At 42.9% G+C, this 24,165-nt stretch overlaps 1 protein-coding gene across 2 annotated transcripts in view; it reads left to right on the top strand.

Annotated features, from left to right (window-relative positions):
* The first annotated feature begins 1,238 nt into the window (after positions 1–1,238).
* Positions 1,239–24,165, top strand: part of LOC146626068 (protein NLRC3-like) — a 32,784-nt gene continuing 9,857 nt past the window's right edge. The window contains exons 1-4 of one of the 2 annotated variants that reach the window (XM_085363153.1): positions 1,239–1,275; positions 1,938–2,071; positions 15,626–15,807; positions 15,895–17,731. In XM_085363153.1, the coding sequence (XP_085219279.1) occupies positions 1,270–1,275; positions 1,938–2,071; positions 15,626–15,807; positions 15,895–17,731 (2,159 nt within the window). In that variant the 5' untranslated portion in view covers positions 1,239–1,269. The remainder of the gene's footprint in view (positions 1,276–1,937; positions 2,072–15,625; positions 15,808–15,894; positions 17,732–24,165) is intronic. The other variant, XM_085363154.1, reaches the window with a different exon arrangement.

Below are 24,165 nucleotides of genomic sequence, written 5' to 3' on the forward strand. Positions count from 1 at the left end.
ATACACTTTTGTGGTTTTTCCAACAGTTTCATGGCAGATTTTGAAATACTTACAAAGTATAATGTCTCGATAAGTGTTCTTACACACATGATATATACTTTTTCACATGTTAGGATTTTATAGCTTCAGTTTAATGTTATGTCCTCTAATCTTCATCCCAAACATCTTTCACCAACACTAAAGGACATGTTCTACAGTTGAACCATGAAAATGAACATCTATTCAGCTAGATTATGAAAACAAGTTCAATGTAAATGAACATTTGTCTTTTCAAATGTTAACTGTGACTGTTAGCATAAAACTCTCTGATGACAATGAAAAAAACTCTTCTTTACATACCTGATCTTGATGACTCCTCAACAAGCAACAGGCGCTCTGTTCGACTAACCTGAAGTACAGGAAACTGTAGGAGGCGGAGCTTCATTGATATCCAAGGTTTTTTCACAATCCCACTGTCACATCTGAAAAATTAATCTGAAATTTCATCAGAGCAGAGTTGGCAAAGGTACAGACACTCTGTACAAACTTTTTAATATCTGTAGAAAAGATGGAAAATACAAAGACATATGTTCTTTCTATTGCCTACTTTGTAGAGGGTGACTGCCTCTAAACAGATGAACAGGTAAAGTATTTTGGATGAACAGTACTGCTGTGTTTGTTGCGTGAAGTGTATATATTTTATAAACGTTGAGGTACGTTTTGTTATGTGTCTCTATCATCTCTGCCCTGCTCGGTGCTGTTTGTTGGAGACGTTGAGGGAAGATTGGGAATTATGGGAAAAATTACTGCTAAACAGATTTATGGATGAATGGTCACCATTGACAAAAACAATGGTAGTACAGGGCGTGTACATCTTTTTTGTGTACTTTCTATTATTTTTTTTCTTCTTTAATGCCTTTCCATTCTTCTTCTCCTGTGGTGATGGTACTCATGAAACAAATATGCATTCATTATGCAAATGATCACAAATTGTTTATACTAATTTATATAAAGATGAGGTTTAATGTGTTTATTTCCATGTTTTGTACTTTGTTGGTGTTTGGTTATACGAGTGGGTGAATAAAAGTAAGTAAAATAAGTCTGCATTTTATTGATAACCGTCAGCCTTTGAAGGAATGCTCGAGTGTGTCTGTGCCACTAATACAAACACTGCCTGGTTACCTCCGCCTCCTCCTGCTGTTGATGGCCCCTCCCCCATGCTCTAACTGTTTGAACACATGTTTGAATCACTTCCTGGAAATAAAGGGAGCTGCCACATGAGCTTAGAGGATGCAGGTTAGTGTTTTCTCAGCTTTCTTTTTATTTCACACACACACACACACACACACACACACACACACACCCCCGTCGATATCACACCCCTCCTTCGCTCATGTTTAACAGCAGATTTTTATCAGTGATGTCGTCAGCTCCTGGCACCAACATCAAACTTGACTGTGAGTCTCTGTGGATCTGTTCTTCTCCTGTTTTCTGTTCATATCAAACATGTCCAGAGCTTCTAATAAGGAGCTCAGTGTTATACGTAATCAGTAAGAAAACCCAGGATTGCCTGTGAGCTCAAAGATCAGACTGCTTTACAGACTCACAGTCTTTCATATGTTTAGTGTCACGCAGAGGCGACAGACGTATATCGTCAGTGCACTTTGTGTTTAACCCCTCTGTGAGATCAGCCAATTAGAAGAAAGCTTTCTAAAAAAGGGGAGGGGCTAAAACTTGTTTAGTGAAACAGATGACAGTTTCTGTATTCACAAAGATCTCAGTGGGCTGAGGAATCCTGCATCAGTGATTGGACAGGAGACAGGCAGCTGTTGGGTGAAGATAAACAAACCCTGCTCTTTATTCATTGGTTCAGTCACTTCAAGTGGACCAATCACAGAGCCCCACCTGTTAGCATCAGAGACTTTCTGTTTGGCACTCACAGTCGGTTTCCCTCTCAGGCTGACTCAGGGAAGATGAAAATAAATGATGTGAAGAAAGAGGAGGGACCAGCAGAGTTTCCAGGATGCAGCTATGTTGCAGTGAAGAGTGATTGTTCCAAAGAAGAACCTCCATACTTCAGTGCTGAACCAAAGTAAGTGTTTTTGATACACACACACACACACACACACACACACACTCACCCTCTCTCTCTCTCTCTGCGTACACAGTGTTCGGAAGGTTACTTTAAAAATGTATTCCACTACAGATTACAGATTACATGCCCCAAAATGTCTTTTGTAACGTATTCTGAATACTTTGGATTATTTCATATATTATCATGCTTTTTACAACTACATGAATGTCCTATTGCTGTGTGATTTATTACTATTACTGAAGGTTAGTCGCCATACCAATACCAACTAGATGTTTAAATCTTAATATAAATGAGTAACAGTAGGGTGGACATTAGGTAAGGCTGCACTTCACAGAAAGTATAGAAAACTATTCCGTGCGTATATAAAACAGGTCCGCAGCTCCGAACCATAGTAAAGGGACCTCTGGCTAATATGTCGGGTTCTTGTCGGGCTCGTAGCTGAAAACTAGCTTTGCTTTGTTGTCTGGGTCAACTTTGCTAGCGAGAGACAGAGAGAGGCGTTGAAAGGCTGCTCCAACAGAGCTTATTGTTTCAGAGGAAAAACAAGATTTTTCTCCCCCTCGCTCACAGACACATAACGGGTATGGCAGTCCATTCTCCCTGCAGCACGGACTACACTGCCCATCAGGCTACATTCTTTAGGACGATGCTTGTAACACTCTGCTATTGCCTTCATATTAAATCATTTTTTGAATAATAATTTAAAAAAAAAATTTCTTCACATCATTATGTGGCCGCAATTAGAGGTGACATGGGCTGTTAGATTGAGACACGGGCATTAGAGCCTCTTAATGTGTGTTTTGTTTGGGTTTCCACTGGTGTGGAATTACCAAAACTAGAGAGGGTATAGCCTAACATATGAAACAGGAAAAGACTGCTGTGTAATCCATTTATTTCAACAAAGGAACTGTATTCTGAATAGCACCTTTTAAAATGGTAACTGTAATGGAATACAGTTACTCATATTTTGCATTCTAAATACGTAACGCCGGTTGATGCATTCCGTTACTCCCAAACACTGTGCATACATCATCTTTTGTCGTTTTGTGAAAAAAAAAAGAAAAAAAAAAGGTTCAATGACTGATTCTGTGGGGTCAAAGGTATTTTCTGGCTGCAGCTGCTATTAGCAGTGATGGAAATTTGAAACCCTTTTTGTCATGGCTGCAGAAGCACTTATGTATTCACACGAGCGTTAGGGTTGCAAACGCCTGTCCTAAGAAAGTAGAATTTAGTCAAACAGAAAAGCAAAGTGGCTTCCAAAAACAGAACATATGAATTTCATACTGTAAATTACAATATGAACATATTAATCAAAATTTAACTGCAGCGAAAAAAGTTCAACCTAAAGCATTTACTTTCTTCTGGCACTGCTTAGAGAAAAGGCATTGATCCTGCTGTTCAAGTCCAAATCAGAAAGTTCAGACTGAATTTGACAAGTGAATTTCATCATAAGCCTCTCTGTATTATCCTGTATTAATTGTCAACATCCTGAACATTTGTAAAAACCCGAGTCTGTCAGGGCTCTGTGTGCGGGCAGGTGGAGATGTGGATCCAAGTGCAGGACTCTCAGACGGAAATATAACTGAAAACCACAGCTTTATTGCTGGCACCAACAAATCAGAAACCAAACATGAAAACACTAACTGGAACACACAGGCAGGATCTGAGGGTACGACGCGACACTGAGCACAGGAAAACACAGGGCTAATATACACATGGTGGTAATCAGCGAATGGGCAACAGGAGGGAGACACAGCTGGGAGAGATCAGGGTTAACGAGACGGGGGGAACCAAGCTGCACACACTAACATAAGACAAAGACTTTCACAATAAACCAGGAAACATGAATTACTAAACAAGCATGCAGACTTTACACTGAGAGACAGACAGACAGAATGACACATGGAACCTGAACTAAACTAAACGTGAGATATAACTGAGAACAAATCCTTAAGCACGGATAAACAGAAACAAGAAACTAATAATAATCATCATCACTACGAGAATAAGAAAACAATCCATGAAGCAGAATTAAACCGAAATATAATAAACTCAAAATACTGGGTCCAACGGACCCAGAACCGTGACAGAGTCGGTAACTATGGAAAATGTTGAAAATAATATGCAATCAGCAACTAATTACACCCATGCGGTGTGCGTAAACCAGAAAGACTATCATGAGAAAACGTTGTCACTGCTCAGAGACAAAAATACTTAAGAGCCCCTGAAACGAGACCCAGGAAGTGGTTACAGGAAGAGGGTGATAGACTGTCTGAAGCAGTTAGAACAAGACAATCCTATTGATTGATCTCATACCACAGGTTATACGCAGGGGAAGCTACACCAAGTTTGTATGGTTTACCGACGATACATATATATCTACATATATACATATACCTTTAAGCCCGATTGTCTGTATGATCAACTTAGTCACCTATAACATCTCTAAGAGGAAACAATGGCTTTCTGGCTTCGATCCTCAACCCGTGGGTGGGCAGCTCTGAGCACCACATCCAGAACACTTTGGATTTTGTTGAGAAGGTGAGAGATGTCATGGAGGCACATGAAACCATGGTCTCGTACGACGTTACATCTCTCTTCACTTCCGCGTTGGAGGGAGTTAGTAAGAGATTACTGGATGACCCCAATCTCAGCAACAGGACCACTCTCAGCATCGACCAAGTGTGTTTGCTTTTGGAACTGTGTCTTAATTCCACATATTCCATATACAAGGGCATAACGTTGGGGCCAACTTGTACATGGAAGAAGTGGAAAAGAGGGCTTTGCTATCCCACCCTGGAACACCACCAAGCCATTGGTTCAGATTTGTGGATGACACCTGGCTGAAAATCAAATCTCAGGACGTACCACATTTCAGGGTTGACCGACACATCAAATTCACCAGGGAGGATATGAAAAGTGTCAGGTTAGCCTTCTTAGACTGTGAGATTTCCATCAGTAATGGGGGACATCTAAAAGCTGATATGTACCGTAAACCTACACATACGGATCAGTATTTAAGTTTGTTTTTTTTTACTTTCTGTTTATTTATTTACAGTATGAGAATACAGTCATTTATAATTATTCCGTACAAAGGGTATACACAATCCATTTTTCCCAGAGCTTCTTGAATTTCTCCAGCTCCAGTCTAAGGACAAACGTAAGCCTCTCCATTCCAAAAATTTCTTTCACTATCCCATGCCACTGGGCCAGAGTTGGAAGATTGGCCTTTAGCCATCTTCGGGTTATGGCCTTTCTGCTGCTAGCCAAAAGTATTTTCAATAAATAATTATCTTTATGTGGAAGTGTCTTAGGTATCTTGCCAAGATACAAGGTAACAAATGAATAGTCCATTTTTATCCTGATTATTTTGTTTATCTCAATGGCCACCTCCCCCCAATATGGCTGGATTCTTGGGCAGGCCCAGAAGACATGGAAATGGTTTGCCATGGGCGAGCCACAGCCTCTCCAACATAGGCATTTAATGAAGCCATCTCTTGCTAGTACCCTAAATAGATATTCCCAACCCACCAAGTCAAAAGCCTTTTCGGCATCTAAGCTAATCAACATTGCACTAATATTTCCTATGTTATGTGGTTCATCACTTGTAATGTTCTCCTTAAGTTATCTTGAGTCTGTCTATTTGAAACAAAGCCTGTCTGATCTAAGTCTATCAGCTCCGGAATAATTGATTCCAGTCTCTTAGATAATATTGAAGCAAATAATTTATAGTCCACATTAAGGACGGATATTGGCCTATATCATGGCTATTCAACTACGAAGTTAGTTGGGCCAGATTTTCAAACCGAGGAATTTATCTGGGCCAGATATTTTTTTTTTGAAGCCAGTAAGCAGCAGATCATGATCAATTTCAAACCCACACAACTGTACTGAAAAACAAGTAATTTTTTTATTCTTTTTCCCCTGTAAATCACAAATGCACACCAAAAGGTCCATTTAAAAAAAAGGGAGCTATAACTGAACTATTTTTTGCACATTTGAAATAATAATAATAACAAAAAAACATTTTGATAATTCCCTTTCAAATTAAAATAAATATTTCGCTGACCACTCACTTTTCCTGCCATGGATGAAGCCTCCTCCGTCACAAGTATACAGACACGCTTCATATCCAGACCATTTTCCTCAAAAAGAGCTGAAATCTTCTCAAACATTATTTCGCCAGCTGTGTGTCCCTCTAACGGTAGTAAGCCGAGCAATTTCCCATCCAAAAAATGGAGATATACGCACAAATTCCTGTTGGATTTGTGTTAGTACTGATTTCTCATTCAAAATACTGGTGTTGAGTCTCCAAAGTGTATTTTTCCGTTGTTTAGTCCGAGTACGGTGCAGGGTTAGGTACACACGTGAATGATCAGATAAATCTCTGACCACTATTTTACAATCTTCAACCTTATGCCAGTATGATTTATACATAAAAAAGTAGTCAATTCTTTTTTTTTTTCTTTTTTTTTTTTTTTTGGCCTGTCCCGTTTGGCTCTTTTGCCATCAGAATTGTTGTCTAAAGGTAAAGAAAGATGCCCAACGGATTTACTTTACCAAATTGACCATCCCAGCCTTGCCGTAATGGTCCATTTGATTCACCTTTTATTGTTTATTTTATTTTCACTTACTGAATACGGGACAGACTTGACTGGGGGAAAGAAGGGGAGAAAGAAAGAGGGAAAGAGAAACAGCTGAGAAGAGGGACAGGGGAGAAGGGCAAAAGACAAAAACCAACAGAACGGGCAGAAAAAAAAAAGAAAAAGAAAAAAAAATGCATCTATCAATCACCTGGATCACCTGCTGAGAAAGAAAAAAGAAAACAAGCAGAAGAGAACAAGAGTAATAGAATAAACAACATCACAATGATATATGGGAATATGACAGTAAATACTAAATATTAAACATTATTGTGCAGCACATAAGATCAACAGAACACAGTGTGCTTTGAGGTAGGAGCCAAAAAGGGTGTAGTTTGTGGGTGTGATCACCCGTGTGTACACCTGTGAGCATGGACGCGCTTGTTTTTAAAAGGTTCCTTCATGTAATGATCTGCTAGAGGGTGTGGGGAGCCACAGCCCCGTCCTCCAGGGCATGAAGCAGGTATGGAGGAGATCAAAACTCCAGACATCCAGAGGCCCCCAGAACACAAGAGACCAAGGAAGACCAACAGAGGGGCAGCCGCGCCACTGTCCCAGAAAGAGCTGAGGAGAGTCCCAGATGAGGGGTCACTCAGCAGCCGCGGAGCAGAAGCCAGGGGGGGTTGCAGTGACGGGCCCGTGAGCTCCGCCGGCAGCCAGCCGTGCCTGAGTGACCGAGCGCCAGGCCGAGAGGCCGGGGGCACCCCACCTCCGAAGTGGCCCGAGCGAGCCCCAGGCTCCAGGCCCCGATAAGCGGCCGCCAAGGAGTGAGCCGGTGTGTACCTGGACGCCCATCCCCGGACACAAAGAACCACCAACGCACCGATGTCTGAGGGAGTCCGCCACTGGCAGGGGAAGTGGTGGTAGGGGGAGATAGGCCTCCAAACCTTGGAGGGCCTGAGATGTCCCCAGAGAGGTAAAAGTAGTCAATTCGAGTATATACAGAACAGTGAGCAAAATAATAGGTACCGTATTTCCGGGACTACAAAGCGCACCTGAATATTAGCCGCACAAGCTAAAATCAGGGGAAAATCCTGTTTTGTACATACATTAGCCGCACCTGACTAAAAGCCGCAGGTGTTTCAATGTTGACTTATCATATGTAAGAGAATATGCACAAAGGGAATTGTCAGGAAAGAGATGGCTGTTTGGAGACACACCCCTTTTATTAATATTTTGAAAAACAAGTTATGGGTACATATTTGCACAACTTTTTAGGTATATGTACAAGTAGCGGTAATTACAAGTACGAAACATGTACTGTGCTTCATAAATGAGTAACAAATGTAGTACATAACAATAACCTACAGCACACCGGAAAAATAGATTTGGACTACCTTTTAGGCTCAGGTGCAGTGACACGGCTTTAACAAGAAGAAAAGTCAGTCATTCACCACCATCTTCCTGCGCACTAAAACCACCAAAGTCCTCTTCTCCAGTGTCGGATACGAACAGGCTCAGGATGGCTTCGTCATCCACTCTCAGCTTCTTTCCTTCGTTGTCACTTTCAAAACCAAACAAATCCTCGTTGTCAGTGTCAGAGTCGAACACCCTCAGAAGGGCCGTGGCGGTGTCCTCTCCATCATGCAGCAGTCCAGCCCTTCGAAATCCGTTGGTGATCATGAATGTTTTCACACTTTTCCACGCTGTCAGATTCCACCGGTGGAGTTGAGCATAACTTGCTTTTCGCAAGTTTATTGCCGCTCGTCATCCACGCCTCCCGCTGAACGCGTGGCGCTACTTTGAAGTTTGTTTTTCGCGCTACTTGTACGGCACTATGTTGCCTGGCGGATGGACATGTGACCAACATACCACTCTTGAACCCCGATACTGTGTGTCTGATCACATGCCCTTCCGCCAGGCAACGTAGTGCCGTACAACAGCGGAACAAACAAAACAAATCGTCTTACGATATGACAAAAATCATGGATAATCCATAGAAAAGCCGCACCTGACTAAAAGCCGCAGGGTTCAAAGCTTGTGCAAAAAGTAGCGGCTTATAGCCCGACAATTACGGTAAATTGTTTTTCACCTGGATGAGAGGCTCTCCACAAATCAATCAAACCCAGTTCTGTAAGCATGTTGGACCCTAATGGCATTCGAACTTTTCTTTTGCCGGTGGTTGGATGCATCCAGTTTTGGTTGGAGTTGAACATTAAGGTCGCCACCAAAAATAAGAACTCCTCGTGTTTTCAAGACCACTAAATCGAATAACTTCTCATAAAAAGATTTGGAGCTTCCTGGCGGGGCATATACATTGAATAATGTTACTTCCTCCTCTTCTAATTTACCCTTTTCCAAAATGAACCTCCCTTCTTTGTCCTTTACCTCTAAATAGAATTCAAAGTTAACAGCATTGGGGATCAGTATGGCTACTCCTCTTTTGTGGCCTGATTTATGAGACAAGTAATAGGTAGTTTGGAAACCAAATTTTTTAATTTTTCATGTTCTAAAGAAGATAGATGTGTCTCCTGCCAAAAGATTACCTGCAGCTTCTCACGTTTCATTTTAGCTATTATTTTACTCCTTTTAATCGGATTATGTAGCCCTTTTACATTTAGCGTCATTATTTTATTTTCCTGATGATGCATATAACTTTTTCAGTCTGTGTACCTTTGTGCAACATCACCCATGCTAACCAGAAAATGAACAAGAACAATGAACAAGTAAACCGAAAAAACAAAACCAAAGACTTCCAAATCCAAAGTTCAGGTGAAACCTCAAGTTGAGAGGAAATCCTCGTGCCAGTCGAGGGCCTCTCATCAGTGTCAGGGAAAATACCCAGCACCAGTATCCTTCTTTGAAGCCAGGGTTACCCAACCGGTATAAAGTTCCTTCTTTAACAAGCTCAGGGAGTAATTGCAAAAAGACTCTTCACAGAATACATGGAGAGCAGAGGAACACATGTCATTTGAGAAGTAAAAAGCCTAAGTGTATTCCTTCTCAGGTAAAAATAAAAGTAAAATAATCACTTTAGGCAGGCTCATAATTGGAGTGCTTGATGAACTGGTTGAAATAGTAACAATAAAATATTTAATTCTTAAATATAGAATTCAGCTTATACAATCCTGAGCAAAACAGTTTTCAAATTCTTGGTAGATTTACTAAGGAGTAATATGAAGTCCTCCTCTCTGCATGAGAGCAGGATGCCTCACTTTAAAGCTCCAGTGGAGACGTAATGACCCTCTTGATTTCAGTCACAAGAGTCGGATGCTCCCCGGTGGGGCCCGATGGAAGCTCCGTAGCTTCTCTCTTATCCGCCGCTGGTCCACTCCCTGTCTGCGGCGATCTGCGCCGGCCCTCTCCCACATTGCTAGTCTCTGCTGTTTTGGCGCCGTGGAGCCTGGTTCCTTGATATCATCCAGGCAGAATCCTCCGGCCCTGTCTGCTCCAGGAGAAACTAAACAGGATGCAGGTGGACCCCATCATCTGGGATGACCAGGAAGAGGAGTACAGGAGCCTGGTGAGGAACTTTGTCACATGGAGTCACACAAACCACCTGCAACTCAACACTTCAAAGACCAAGGAACTGGTTGTGGATTTCGGGAGGTCCAGACCAGGTCCACTTAGGGCTGCTCAATTAATCGAATTTTAATCACGATTACGATCTGGGCTTTCAACGATCATTAAAAATGACTGAGCCGATTATTAGCCCCTCCCTCATGCTTTACTCTCGCGCTGCTCCGTGTGGCAAATCAAGCGCACTGCTCTGCATTTTGAACACGCGTCACAACAATTAAGAGGACCCGAGGGAAGCTCGGAAAGCTAAGCAGAAGTTATTTGGAGAGGAGTGGACTGCCGTTGGTTGAAAAGAGAGGTAAAAAAAAAAAAAAACTTCAGTGGTGTGGAAACATTATGGGTTCGCGGAGTCAGACGTGGATCAAGTAGACACAGTGTGTAAACTTTGCTATGGTGTCGTAGCTGCACCACAGAGCAACACTGCAAAGTTTACATTTTTCATTTCAGAATCATCAGAATCAGAATCAGAATCAGAATACTTTATTGATCCCTGGGGGAAATTATTTTTTGTTACAGTGCTCCATTTTAAACCAACATTAAGACAAGACAGACAATACGCTAACTAAGAATAGTACAATATTTCTTTCTTTCTTTCTTTCTTTTATTGCAAACATTTGCACTGTTATCAGTATTTGCACACTATTTTATATTATTTTTTAAAGTAATTATTCAATACATTGTTATTGTTAACCCTTTAAAGCCGGTCAGAGCAGCATGCTCGTTTTGTATAACTATTTTTAAATCCCTGTAGAACCTGAACCGCTAAGCTAGCACAATAAATTTTTTTCCATATGAAACCAGAGGAGTTGTACTTACATCTTATGCCATCAGCTTATCCTAGGTCACGGTTTCCTTCCACATATAGCTTTGCAAAAATTGCATAAAAAGCGCTTGCAGGAACAAAAACATAATATTCCAGAAACACGCTTTGCCGATCCAATCAGCTGTTCATAACACTTCCCACATTGAAAAAGACGTCAACGCGAACTATCGCAAGTGACGTCATTTTTGCGGAAAATGTAGTTTTTTACTTGTAGGCCTTAGAACTCGAATTGCACTGCTGGAAATAGTTTATTTTGATGCACATGCACATTCTTTGCAAATTTGCATCATAGGATTGTTTTTTTGTTTTTCCTGCAGTGTATATAAAAATTGCTGTATCTCCAAAAATAAAACTATGAAGACACTCAAAATAAATTTCCTGTTGTTGTAAACTATTTTTTGCAACTTTTTTGTATTTAAAGTTTTGAGGGATAAGCCTCTTAAATTTCTCCAAGTAGAAATATATGTAAAAAAAACAAAAACGATTTTCAATTTTTTTGTAGTTTATTGCACTTTTTTGCAATTAATGTAGTTACTATGGACTTAATACATACACATTTTTAAAATATGGGCTATAACAGTTGTATTGATGTATAGCAACTTGAAATGCTCCCACAAATGGCACTACAGCATGTAAAAAAAATATTATAAGCTCTGGCGGACTTGGTTCTATGGTAGATCTTAAAGGGTTAAATAAATATCGTCAAATAATCGTGATCTCAATTTCAGTGAAAATAATCGTGATTATCATTTTTGCCATAATCGAGCAGCCCTAGGTCCACTGCCAGTTCAGATAGAGGGAGAGGAGGTGGAGGTGGTCAACACATACAAGTACCTCGGGCTGTGGGTGGACAACAAACTGGACTGGTCATGCAACACGCAGCACCTGTATAAAAAAGGCCAAAGCCAACTGTACTTCCTCAGGAGGCCGAGGTCTTTCAACATCTGCAGGAAGCTCCTGAGGATGTTTTACCAGTCAGTGGTTGCTGGAGTACTTTTCTATGCTGTGGTGTGCTGGGGGAGCAGCACAGCAAAGAAGGACTCATGCAGGCTGGAGAGACTGATCAGGAAGGCTGGCTCTGTGGTCGGCATGAAGCTGGACACTCTGGTGACAGTGGCAGAGAAGAGGACCTTAAAGAAACTGATGGACATTAATCAAATCAAATCAAATCAAATCACTTTTATTGTCACATCACATGTGCAGGCACACTGGCACAGCACATGCGAGTGAAATTCTTGTGTGCGAGCCCCACAAGCAACAGAGATGTGCAAACACAACAACACAAACGAGCAAAATACAAGAATGGCCAACCTGAAACTAATAAATATATGTACAATATATATTAGTGTATGCATTTCTGGATGTGTATACTAAATATTTTCCTACGTGTGTGTGTGTGTGTGTGTGTGTGTGTGTGTATACACATTTTTACAAATTAAATAGTAAAAAAAAATTAAAATAAATAATAATAATAATAATAATAATAATAATAATAAAATATATAAAATATACAGAGTTGAATATGTGCAAAACAAGTGGCATTTATATACAGTGTGGAGTGCATAATGTTGAAGTTCCAGTAGTGAAGCTGAGGTGTCTATGACGTGTTCAGCAGTCTGATGGCCTGATGGAAAAAGCTGTCTCTCAGTCTGCTGGTACGGGACCGGATGCTGCAGAACCTCCTTCCTGATGGAAGCAGTCTGAACAGTTTATGGCTGGGGTGACTGGAGTCCTTGATGATCCTCCCCGCTTTCCTCAGGCAGCGCTTCCTGTAGATGTCTTGGAGGGAGGGAGCTCACCTCCAATTATCCGTTCAGAGCACCGCACTACTCGCTGGAGAGCTTTGCAGTTGTAGGCGGTGCTGTTGCCATACCAGGTGGTGATGCATCCAGTGAGGATGCTCTCAATGGCACAGTGATAGAAGGTCCTGAGGATGCGGGGGCTCATGCCGAATCTTTTCAGTCTCCTGAGAAAGAAGAGGCGCTGCTGCGCCTTCTTCACTGTTTTGTTTGTGTGTACTGACCACGTAAGATCCTCAGCCAGATGTACACCAAGGAACCGGAAGCTGCTCACTCTCTCCACAGCAGCGCCGTTGATGGTGATGGGGGTGTGTACTTCTCTGCACCTCCGGAAGTCCACTATCAACTCCTTTGTCTTTGCGACGTTGAGGGTGAGATGGTTGTCTTGACACCAGTGGGTCAGGGCGCTGACCTCCTCCCTGTAAGCCGTCTCATCACCGTTGGTGATAAGACCCACCACTGTAGTGTCATCCGCAAACTTCACAATGATGTTGGAGCTGTTAGTGGCTGTGCAGTCGTAGGTGTAGAGTGAGTACAGGAGAGGGCTCAGTACACACCCCTGTGGAGCACCAGTGTTCAGTGTGATGGGGGATGAGGTGATGCTGCCCAGTCTGACCACCTGGCGTCTGTCAGACAGGAAGCTAAGGATCCAGCTGCAGAGGGAGCTGCTCAGTCCTAGATCCTGCAGTTTCCTGTCCAGCTTTGAGGGAACGATGGTATTGAATGCTGAGCTGTAATCTACAAACAGCATCCTCACATACGTGTCTCTCTTCTCCAGGTGTGACAGGGTAGTGTGTAGTGTCAGGGCTATGGCATCATCAGTGGACCTGTTGTGGCGGTATGCAAACTGTAGAGGGTCCAGTGAGTCGGGTAGTGCAGAGCAGATGAAGTCCCTGACCAGCTTCTCGAAGCATTTGCTAACGATGGGGGTCAGGGCTACAGGTCGCCAGTCGTTCAATGAGGAGATGGTGGAGGATTTGGGTACAGGGACGATGGTGGCCATTTTGAAGCAGGCTGGGACTACAGACAGAGAGAGGGAAAGGTTGAAGATGTGCGTGAACACTCCAGCCAGCTGAGCCGCGCATGACCTGAGGACGCGGCCGGGAATCCCGTCCGGACCAGTAGCTTTGCGTGCGTTCGCCTTCCTGAAGCACTTCCGCACATCCTCCTCAGACACAGTGTGCGCACTGACGTCATCCGCGGTGCGCACACTGTCCGGTCTCATGGTGTTCGCTGTGTCGAATCTAGCGTAGAATACGTTTAGATCCTCACACAGAGAGGCCGTGGTCTGCGGTGTGCTGGTTTTCCCTCTAAAGTCTGTGATCGTGTTTAGTCCCTGCCACATACTCCGAGGGTTGTCAAACTGTTGCTCCACCCTGTCCCTGTACTCACGTTTGGCTGCTTTGATCGTCTTCCGGAGTTGGTAATGTGCGTGTTTGTAGTCCGATGTGTTCGCGGAGGCAAAGGCGGTGTTCCGTGCCGCGCGAACATCTCCGTTAATCCAGGGTTTTTGATTTGGGAAGGATTTGACATTATGAACAATGCCGGGCATCCTCTGCACACGGTCGTAAACAATCAGAGGAGCCTATTCAGCGACAGGCTGCTTCTCCCAAAGTCAAAAACCAACAGACTTAAAAACTCCTTTGTCCCACACGCCATCAGACTGTTTAACTCCTCACTGGAGGGGAGAGGGAGGGGAGACAGGGGGACAAGGGAGGGCGGGAACAACTGAGCTGTAGGTGCTTCTCTACACTGTGCAATATTTGCAATATTTGTTTTTTGTTTTTGTTTTGTCTTTTTTCTTATATTTGACTGTCCAATAATCACTGTGCAATATACTCACTCAAATGAGCAATCCTATTTATCCATATTGTATATTCTGTATCTATATATGTGTATATGTGTATATATGGTGTATTTATACTTATATCCTTACTCTCATTCCCCTTAATGTATCTGTAACATGCAACTTCTTTCGGTGCTTTGCTACTGGAAACTGAATTTCCCGGAGGAACCCACCCGAGGGACTAATAAAGTTTCATCTAATCTAATCTAATCTAATCTAATAATCCACATTTCACTGTTTTACTCTTTGGTTCAGATGTGGATACTGTATTGTTCTTTCTTTGTGATTTTGTTTTTTTCATGTTCAATCAAATGGTGGGTTTAATAAATTTGTCCATATTTCTAGAAATGAGAGCTGCTCCATCCAAAGTGGGATGGATGCCGTCTCTCCTAACAAGAGCAGGTTTCATCCAGAAGGTTTGCCAATTATCTATGGAGCCCACATCCAGGTGTCATTACTGCCGCCGTGAATCATAATTTTACTGAATTTACATTTACCCTTAGCCAGCAGTTTTAAATTTTCCTCAATGTTGCCTGCTCTGGCCCCTGGAAGACAATTGTCTATGGTTGCTGGTGTCTCTAGCTTCACATGTCTGAGAACAGAATCGGCAATTACAAGAGTTTGACCCCAGTGGGTGGAACAGGAAGTGACACTCTACTGCAGAGAGCGAACCCCAAGTGACAGTGCCACCAAGAGCTTCCAGTCAGCCCTGGACTGATTGAAGAATAGTAACTATTGTGAGAATCACTTAAATACATCAGAGCTTATGTGTGCTATCTTAGATTAAATAAAAGTGCATTATTACATTTGGCAATACTATATAAAACATACTGATGCATGCTCATCATCCAGGTAAGCCAATCCCTAAAATTTGATTCTGTTCATCTGGACATAGTTTTTATTTTTCCTGAATTTTCACAGAGACAATAACAGGAGTCCTGATGGTGGGGGTCAGCAGCTGCCTATGTGTGCTTTGTGTCAGGATGTCCTGAAACATCCCGTTTCTACTAGCTGTGGACACACAGAAGATGACTCCTGTCCCCATAATGGAGAAAGATCGAGCAATGGACTGCAGTCAACTGGACAGAGGAGCTGTATACATAGTAAGATTGAACATCTGTCTACTAATAGATTTTTCAAACATTGAAGTTTTCTTCCTTTTTGGTCTTAAATATTATCATGTCTTTCAGCAGATGTTGATCTGCAGGAGGCTTTAGATAAACATAAGATCAGTCTGAGGAGGAGATGTGAATGTGTGACTGAAGGAAGTGATGAAACAGAAAGTAGAACCCTCCTCAACAGGATCTACACTGAGCTTTACATCACAGAGGGACAGACTGAAGAGGTTCATACCCAACATGAGGTGAGGCAGCTGGAGACAGCTTCCAAGATGGACGCCCTCCATGACGCTCCAATCAGGTGCCAGGACATCTTTAAAGCCTTACCTGACCAACAGAGACCCATCAGAGTGGTTCTGACCAACGGCGTGGCTGGTGTTGGAAAAACCTTTGCAGTGCAGAAGTTCACTCTGGACTGGGCAGAGGGCTTGGAGAACCAACATGTCAGTGTGGTGGTTCTGCTTTCATTCAGGGAGCTGAACCTGATCAGAGATGAGCAGTACAGTCTTCTGGAGCTGCTCCATGTTTTCCATCCAACATTACAGAAGGTCACAGCAGAGAAGCTGGCTGTCTCTCAGCTTTTGTTCATCTTTGACGGCCTGGATGAAAGCAGACTTTCATTGGATTTCACCAACAGGAAGCTGCTGTCTGATGTCACACAGAAGTCATCAGTCAGCCAGCTGCTGACAAACCTCATCCAGGGGAATCTGCTTCCCTCGGCTCTCGTCTGGATAACTTCCCGACCTGCAGCAGCCAATCAGATCCCTCCTACATGTGTTGACAGGCTAACAGAAGTACGAGGCTTCACTGACGCCCAGAAGGAGGAGTACTTCAGGAGGAGATTCAGTGATGAAGAGCTGTCCAGCAGAATCATCTCCCACATGAAGACATCCAGGAGCCTCCACATCATGTGTAGAATCCCAGTCTTCTGCTGGATCACTGCTACAGTTCTGGAGCACATGTTGACTACAGAGCAGAGAGGAGAGCTGCCCAAGACCCTGACTGACATGTACTCACACTTCCTGCTGGTTCAGGCAAAGAGGAAGAAGAACAAGTACCCCGAGGGACATGAGACGAGTCCACAGGAGCTGACGGAGGCTGACAGGGAAGTTCTTCTGAAGCTGGGGAGGCTGGCGTTTGAACATCTGGAGAAAGGAAACATCATGTTCTACCAAGAAGACCTGGAGCAGTGTGGTCTGGATGTGACAGAGGCCTCGGTGTACTCAGGAGTTTGTACAGAGATCTTCAAAAGAGAGTGTGTGATCTTCCAGAAACCAGTCTACTGCTTTGTTCATCTGAGCATTCAGGAGTTTCTGGCTGCTGTCTACATGTTCCACTGTTTCACTAACAGGAAGACGGAGGTGCTGGAGGACTTCCTGGAAGATGAAATGAATGAAGAGGAGGAAGATGATGATGAGGATTATGATGAAGACTTGTATTACACATCTGTAGCTGACTTTTTGCACATGGGCCTAAACAAATCTCTTCAGAGTAAAAATGGCCACCTGGACCTGTTTGTCCGCTTCCTGTATGGCCTATGTCTGGAGTCCAACCAAATAATATTATGTGGTCTGCTGGGTCAGACAGAGAACAGTCCAGAAGTTATTGAGAGAATCATTAACAACTTGAAGGAGATGAAAGCTAAGTTTATTTCTCCTGACAGAATCATCAACATCTTCCACTGTCTGATGGAGATGAATGACCTCTCAGTACATCAGGAAATCTTGGATTTCCTAAAGTCAGAGAACAGATCAGAGAAGAAACTCTCTGAGATCCACTGCTCAGCTCTGGCCTACATGCTACAGATGACAGAGGAGGTTCTGGATGAGTTTGACCTGGATGAATACAACACATCATGGGAGGGTAGACTAAGGCTTATTCCGGCTGTGAGAAACTGCAGGAAGGCTCGGTGAGTCCAGATGTTAATATCATCCTAAAAACTGTAAAGATGCCATCAGCTGTCTGATATATACTCTAAGGTCTAGAAGTATGTGAATGGTGACACAACTTTATAGTTTGTTCTCTTCACACTAAATTTATTTAAAATGAAAATAGTGTGATAATTTCAGATTCTGAGCTTTAATTTGAAGTTTCAACAAAAACGTTGAAAAGGGTTTTTTTGGTCATTTTCATACAAAATCTTCTTTTCTTAATGGTAAATAAGGAATTTTGTTAAAGCTCTTTGGAATAATTGAAATCTGAACCTGTGGAGTATAGAATGGATTTCCTCCTGCCTTTGGTTTGCTCTTCAGCCGTGACATGCAGCTGCATAGGCTTCACATAAACGGGTTTTATATTCCTCCTGGGTCTGTTGAGTTTACACAATATTTTAGATCACTGTCTATGTGTCTTGTGAAGCTTTGGTACATGTTAGTGACTGGGAGAGTAATATCTTCCTGTACATCTGACAGTAGGGCTGGGCCATATTGTACCGTTCACGGTAATACCGATACAATGTTAGGCAACGATAAGAAAATGAAATATCGCGATAGAATATGGGTAAAACGCGCCTTTGTTTTCATACGCACATGGCCGATTGAGTGAAACGGATGAACCAGAATTGGTTTGTAAAAATGGTGAAACTTCAGTGATGTGGAAGTGATTTGGTGTTTGTCCATCAGATACCCACCAAAGCACATTTTTCTTTGTAGAACACGCAAGCGGGCCGTCGTTATTGCCGTATTTGTCGGACTAAGGTGCTCGTAAATCTGGGAGTGATCTGGGTCCTAAACTCCTTTCCCTTCAGGTTCCAAAGTCAAACGAACACTGCAGCATCACTGAGAGTTAAAATCAGAATCAGAATCAGAATCAGAATACTTTATTCATCCCGAGGGAAATTAGGGGTTACAGCAGGCAGCACGCTAATGGCGCATGCGCACTCACAAAGGAACCTTCTGACCAACTTTACACAAACATCACATTGGGGAGACATGTCAGAAAGGTAGGCTGATAGGAAAAAACAACGAAAATACACTACATGAGGTAAGAGGAGGAGAAAAAAAAACTCCACTCAGACTGAGCTCCTGGTGGGAGAACAGTTTGATAACAGAAAAAACACCTCAGCACAAAAGCACATGACTATCAATACACCATAGAAACATGAGACAAGCAACAGGGGCGGGTAAAGGGTAAGAGAGAGCCGGCGTAGACAGCGCATCCGGTCCTGCAGCATCTGCGCTGGTCCAGTTGACTGCTATCTTCCCCGGTAGGGCACAAGCATCGAAGGCGTTGGAAAGGGAGGGGGATGAGTGAGTGCTTGTCAGTGTAAGTGTGTGTGTGTGTGTGTCCAGAGTTCAGCGGAGACAGTGTCCTTCGCACTATCAGGCTAAGTAAACAGTCTGCCAGCCAACCCAGGTGGCCTTCATGGGACGGGAAGAATAGTCATCACACAGTCGTTATCAGGGAGTTGTTTTGGTGGGCTCCAGCCTTGGGCCTGCAGCTGGCGCCGTGGTGTCCGAATGTTGAATATTGTTGATTTCTCCTTTGTGAGCAGCTCGAATTTTAGCACTCTGAGACTGGTCCCTCAACTTCGCGTTGGAGAGCCGCGAGCCTCCCCATGATGGTATCAAACTTCAGTTCCAAGGTGTTGTCAGTCTTTTGATTCTGAGACTTCACAACTGCAGTGATCCGTTCCGCGATGTTTTCCAACTGTCGCTCAAGGGTGTCATTTTGAGCAGGCCTCTCTCTGATGTTTCCCCTCATACGCTCAATGGTGTTGTTTTGAGCCTTCACAGCAGCAGTAAGCGTCTCCAAGGTGTTGACCATATTACGTTCGTTGTGAGAGGTCGCACCTCGTCCCGGCGCTTCGAATCCAGCGGGCAGCCATGTGGGGGTTTGAACAGCCGGTTCCGCTCTCTTATTTCTCTGATAAAGCAGGGCTAGGCCAACGCCGATCAGCATGAACCCTGTTATCATGGTTCCGAATAGGTAGATATCTTCAGCGTCCTCGATCGACAGTCCCGCCAGGCACACGGTCCTCCAGTTCTGCCACCCGTCCATCGTGTAACCGGCAGGGAAAGTCCCTCCAGGGCACTCAGGCTCTCCCGAGCCCCGACTTCTCGTTGAGAAAAGGGTGTCAATAGCACTCAGAGACCAGTTGATCAAATCCATAATTGTCTTTTAGGTTTAGAGAACGACAGTGAGAGACTGTTCCAGGGAAAGTAATGCACGCAAGACAAGACGAGGACATAGAGGCAAGCAGGGAAGATAAGGGTGAGGAGGAGAGGAGAAGTGCGACCGCCTTCGCTGAGAGCTGAGAGAGCTAAAAACTGTCTAAAATGTGAAATAATCAGCAGCTTGTTTTGATTTAAATATTTATTTCTCATAATAAGTTCAACAGGGTAGATGTACTTAAGGAACATGAGACTTTTTCAGATAAATAAAGGCAAATATTGCAAACTACACAAAAGGCAGCTGCTAAAGCGTTTAAGTTTCAAAATGGAACAAACGAAACAGACTAAATTGTCAAATCCACTTAGAAACAAAATATTAATTCTAAAAATAAATCTTAGTTTGTTTTACAGAAGAACAGACAAAACTGACTAACTTTTGTCAATATCAAATAAACTGAGAACTAAAAGGAAATTCTCAATCTCTCCTTGTTGTATAGCTTATCTTTTCAAACAGTTTTAACAGTTACTTTAGTCTGACAAAAGCCGAATGACGAATCAGCGCTTCCAGTCAGAGACTGAGGCTACGTCCACACGTACACGGGTATTTTTGAAAACTGAGATTTTCCGTTTTCGTTTTAAAAAATAATCCCGTCCACACATAAAGGCAGAAATGAAGGAAAACGCTGCTATGAACATGCCAAAGCAGCAGGTGGCGCTAGATTCCTAACCGTGCAGAAATGTTGGCCAATCAGAAGTCTAGAAGCCTCGGTGGGAAAAAGTAAACAAAGCTGGGGCATAGAAGCAGAACCGAGTCGTATGTGTGGAGGGACAGTAACTGTGTATATATGTAAGCATTTAAAACACTGCAGAGAGTAGAATTAACAGTAACAGTATTGTAGAAATTCATTTCACCGAAACAATAACGTGGCGCACAGTGTGACGCATGCACCAGTTTATTGTATTTCCAGACTTGTTTTCGGCACAATTTACAGTGCACGCTACTCTATTTTTTGTCAGACTTGAAATAGCCAAAATACCTTCACACTACGGAGCTTCTATGGCTCTTCCGTTCGACAATCTCTCCGGCATTGGAACCATCATCTGTTTTCTCTTAAGGTCACGCTCGGTTGATTTTTCTAGTCGGCACACTCATTTCCTCCATTACGCGCTGGCTCCATTACCCGCTGGCTGCTTCCCAAACAAACACACGTGCGGCTTGGCACTTGTGCTGTACGTAACAAGTCACGCGACGTGACGCTGCGGCTGTGATTGGTTCGGCTCTGCGCTACTTAATTTGGATTGGCTGACCTTTTTTTTTTTTAAGAGGACAAGCGCGGCGAGGTCTATCGCGATAGCTTAATTTCTCTATCGAGTAAAAGTTATATCGCGATACATATCGTTATCGTTCTATCGCCCAGCTCTACATCCAGGCATCCATGAAAAAAGAATTTATTACATTTAACGAAGTTAGAAGTTAGCAGGAAGCTAGCGGAAGTTAGCTCGCTAGTTTCGCTAGTTACCTAAGCATGATAAAGCATGTTCTGACTGAGAGATTTCTGAAAAAATTCAAACGTACTGCTCTGCTATCACTTCCAACATACATGAAGACAGGAAACTAAACAGCAGTGACGTTTGTAGGGTTACTGAAGTTGGGCTAGCTGGTATATAATGATGTGCTACGTGATCGCTAGCGACACAGCTACGTTAGCATAACATAAACAGTGAAGCTGGAGGAATCAACGCTAACACTTTTCCCCTCGATAAAAGTTAACGTGAGGGTTCCTGGTGGTTAGGGACAAATGCAATTGCACGGCAGGATGCTGTAAACGGACCAAACTTCAGTCAGGAGAACAACTGAGATAATCCATCCACATTACGAAGTTAGCCATTAATATACTGCAACATGGGAATAGAGCAGCTGTGATAGAATACAGCATTAATGAATCAATAGTACAGAAGTGGAGGAAGCAAGAAGAATGAGTTCAATAAAGTTTGATTTATCTGACTGCTTTGTTTCGCTTAATGTGTCTTATAATCCCGTGCACCCTATGGTCCGAAAAATACATATTTGACCTTTTTTATTTGGCACACTGCAGTTTAATGTAGCAAAGCACCTCTTTTTAACTTCAGTGGACATTATATATGGTTATGCTCAGGATATGTCAGCCCATTTCTACTGGAAATGCCTTTTGGTTAAACTTTCAGCAAGGAATATGCATTTTCACTGTTAAATTTTTATATAGCTTTAATGCACATAAAAAAAACAGCTGCTTGTTTAAGTGAAAATAAATGGATGGGGTTTTTTTTGCGCTAGTAAAGTTGTGGAGTTGTATTTTGTCTCGCATCAATTATATTGTCAGTTATATCATTATCGCAAATTGTCAAATATATATCGTGATAAATATTTTTGGCCATATCGCCCTGCTCTATCTGACAGTTCTGTTGTGGTGTCATTTTTGACATTTAGAGGTGTCCGCTCCATCTTTTGTTCTTCCATCCATTATCTTGGAGGTTGATCTGACTTTCATGTGTTCAAAGAATGTTGTTTTAGAATTGATCAGCCTTTCCATTAATTTGTTTTTGTAAATTACTTGTTATGTTTTTTGTTTTTGTCTTGAGGCTAACGAGTAGTTGAATGTTGTGCTTTGCTCTGTGAAGTTTTCTTTAGTAGTGTTGTTTACAGTCCGAATGAGCCAGGGGAAGAAGCTGTTTGTGAGTCTGGAAGCGCTGACCAAAGGCCAGTGGGTCAAACAGGTGATGGGCGGGATGTAAGGGGACATATGTGATGGCCCTGGTTTTCCTGAGACAGGACGATCTGGCGATGGGTTCCAGTCTAACTATATCCCTGAAGGAGTTTCTCAGTGTTGTTCTCTAAAATCTAAATAATTATGGATTTGATCAACTGGTCCCGTAACAGAATTGACACTCTCCTGGGCTTGGGAGAGTCCGATTGTCCTGCAGACACGTTTGCTGCCGGATACTCAATGGTCGGTTGCGTCGTGTGTCTGGTGACACTTTCGATGGAGGACATCTACCAATGCGGAACCACAATAACAGATTTCTGGCTGACTGGAGCTGGCTCGGACCTGGCTTATTGAAGAACAAGAAGCGGCTACAGCTGTTCAAAATCCCATAAGGCTGGCCAACATGATAGACGATTGGCAGGGCTGTGAGTACTCAGACTGTGTTTTGAATGCAATATGGATAAGATCTTGGAGAAGAACAATGGGAATTGAGAGAATTGGGGACCAGTGATGGACATTAGACCAACTGTAAAAAATTGGATGCAGTTGTTCGTACTAAACCCAAACATTCACCATCTTCGCTCATGCAACTATCCCAGTGGCGCCAGCTGAAGGCTTGCCATGGTCGAAGCTGACTAGAACAACAAAATTCTCCATGAAAACAGGATTGTTGTCAGAACTCTTTGTACCTCCTTCAAGGCCACCTGGGTCCACTGGAGACTGTTGACCTTCGCTTAACCGGGCGTGGTGACACTTTCTCTCAGCTGAGCATGGGATACACGCACACGCACAAAACATGTACACTGATACTGATACACCCTCACTATCACCCCCACTCCCCCGAATCTAACGCCTCCTCCCATGCTTTGGTTCCCTCCCGGGGCAGATGGCGGGTCAACTGGACCAGTGCAGACATGCTGCAGGACCGGATGCACTGTCTACACTGGCTGTCTCTTACCCTTACCCACCCCTGTTGCCCGTCTTGTGTTTCTATGGTGTATTGACAGTTAGGTGCTTTTTGTGCTGGGGTGTTTTTTTTCTGTTCTCTTTTTTTTTTTTTTTTTTTTTTTGTGTCCCGTTTGGATCTTTAGCCATCAGAATTGTTGTCTTAAGGCCAAGAAAGATGCCAAGCGGATTTATTTTACCAAGTGGATCATCATGGCCTTGCCATATTGGTCCATTTGATTGACCTTTATTATAATTATGAATTTATTTTATTTTCAGTTGCTACAAACGGGACAGACATGACTGTGGGATAGGACAGGGGGAAAGAATGAAAGAAAGAGAGGGAGAGAAAGAAAACCAAAGGGGAGAAGAGACGGTGAGAAGGGGGGGAAGAAAGAAAAAACAAAACAAACAAACAAACAAACAAAGAAAACAAAACACCTGGGTCACCTGTATGGAGAAAAAAAACAGAAGAGAAAGCAAACAACAAAGAGCAACATACTAAAAAAAAATGGCAGCATCACAATAAACTAGCTAGCAGT

Source organism: Diplotaxodon limnothrissa, linkage group LG9, assembly GCF_057381915.1.
Source record: "Diplotaxodon limnothrissa isolate DT_005_m linkage group LG9, D_limnothrissa_male_GT1.1, whole genome shotgun sequence".
NCBI classification, from domain to species: Eukaryota; Metazoa; Chordata; class Actinopteri; order Cichliformes; family Cichlidae; genus Diplotaxodon; species Diplotaxodon limnothrissa.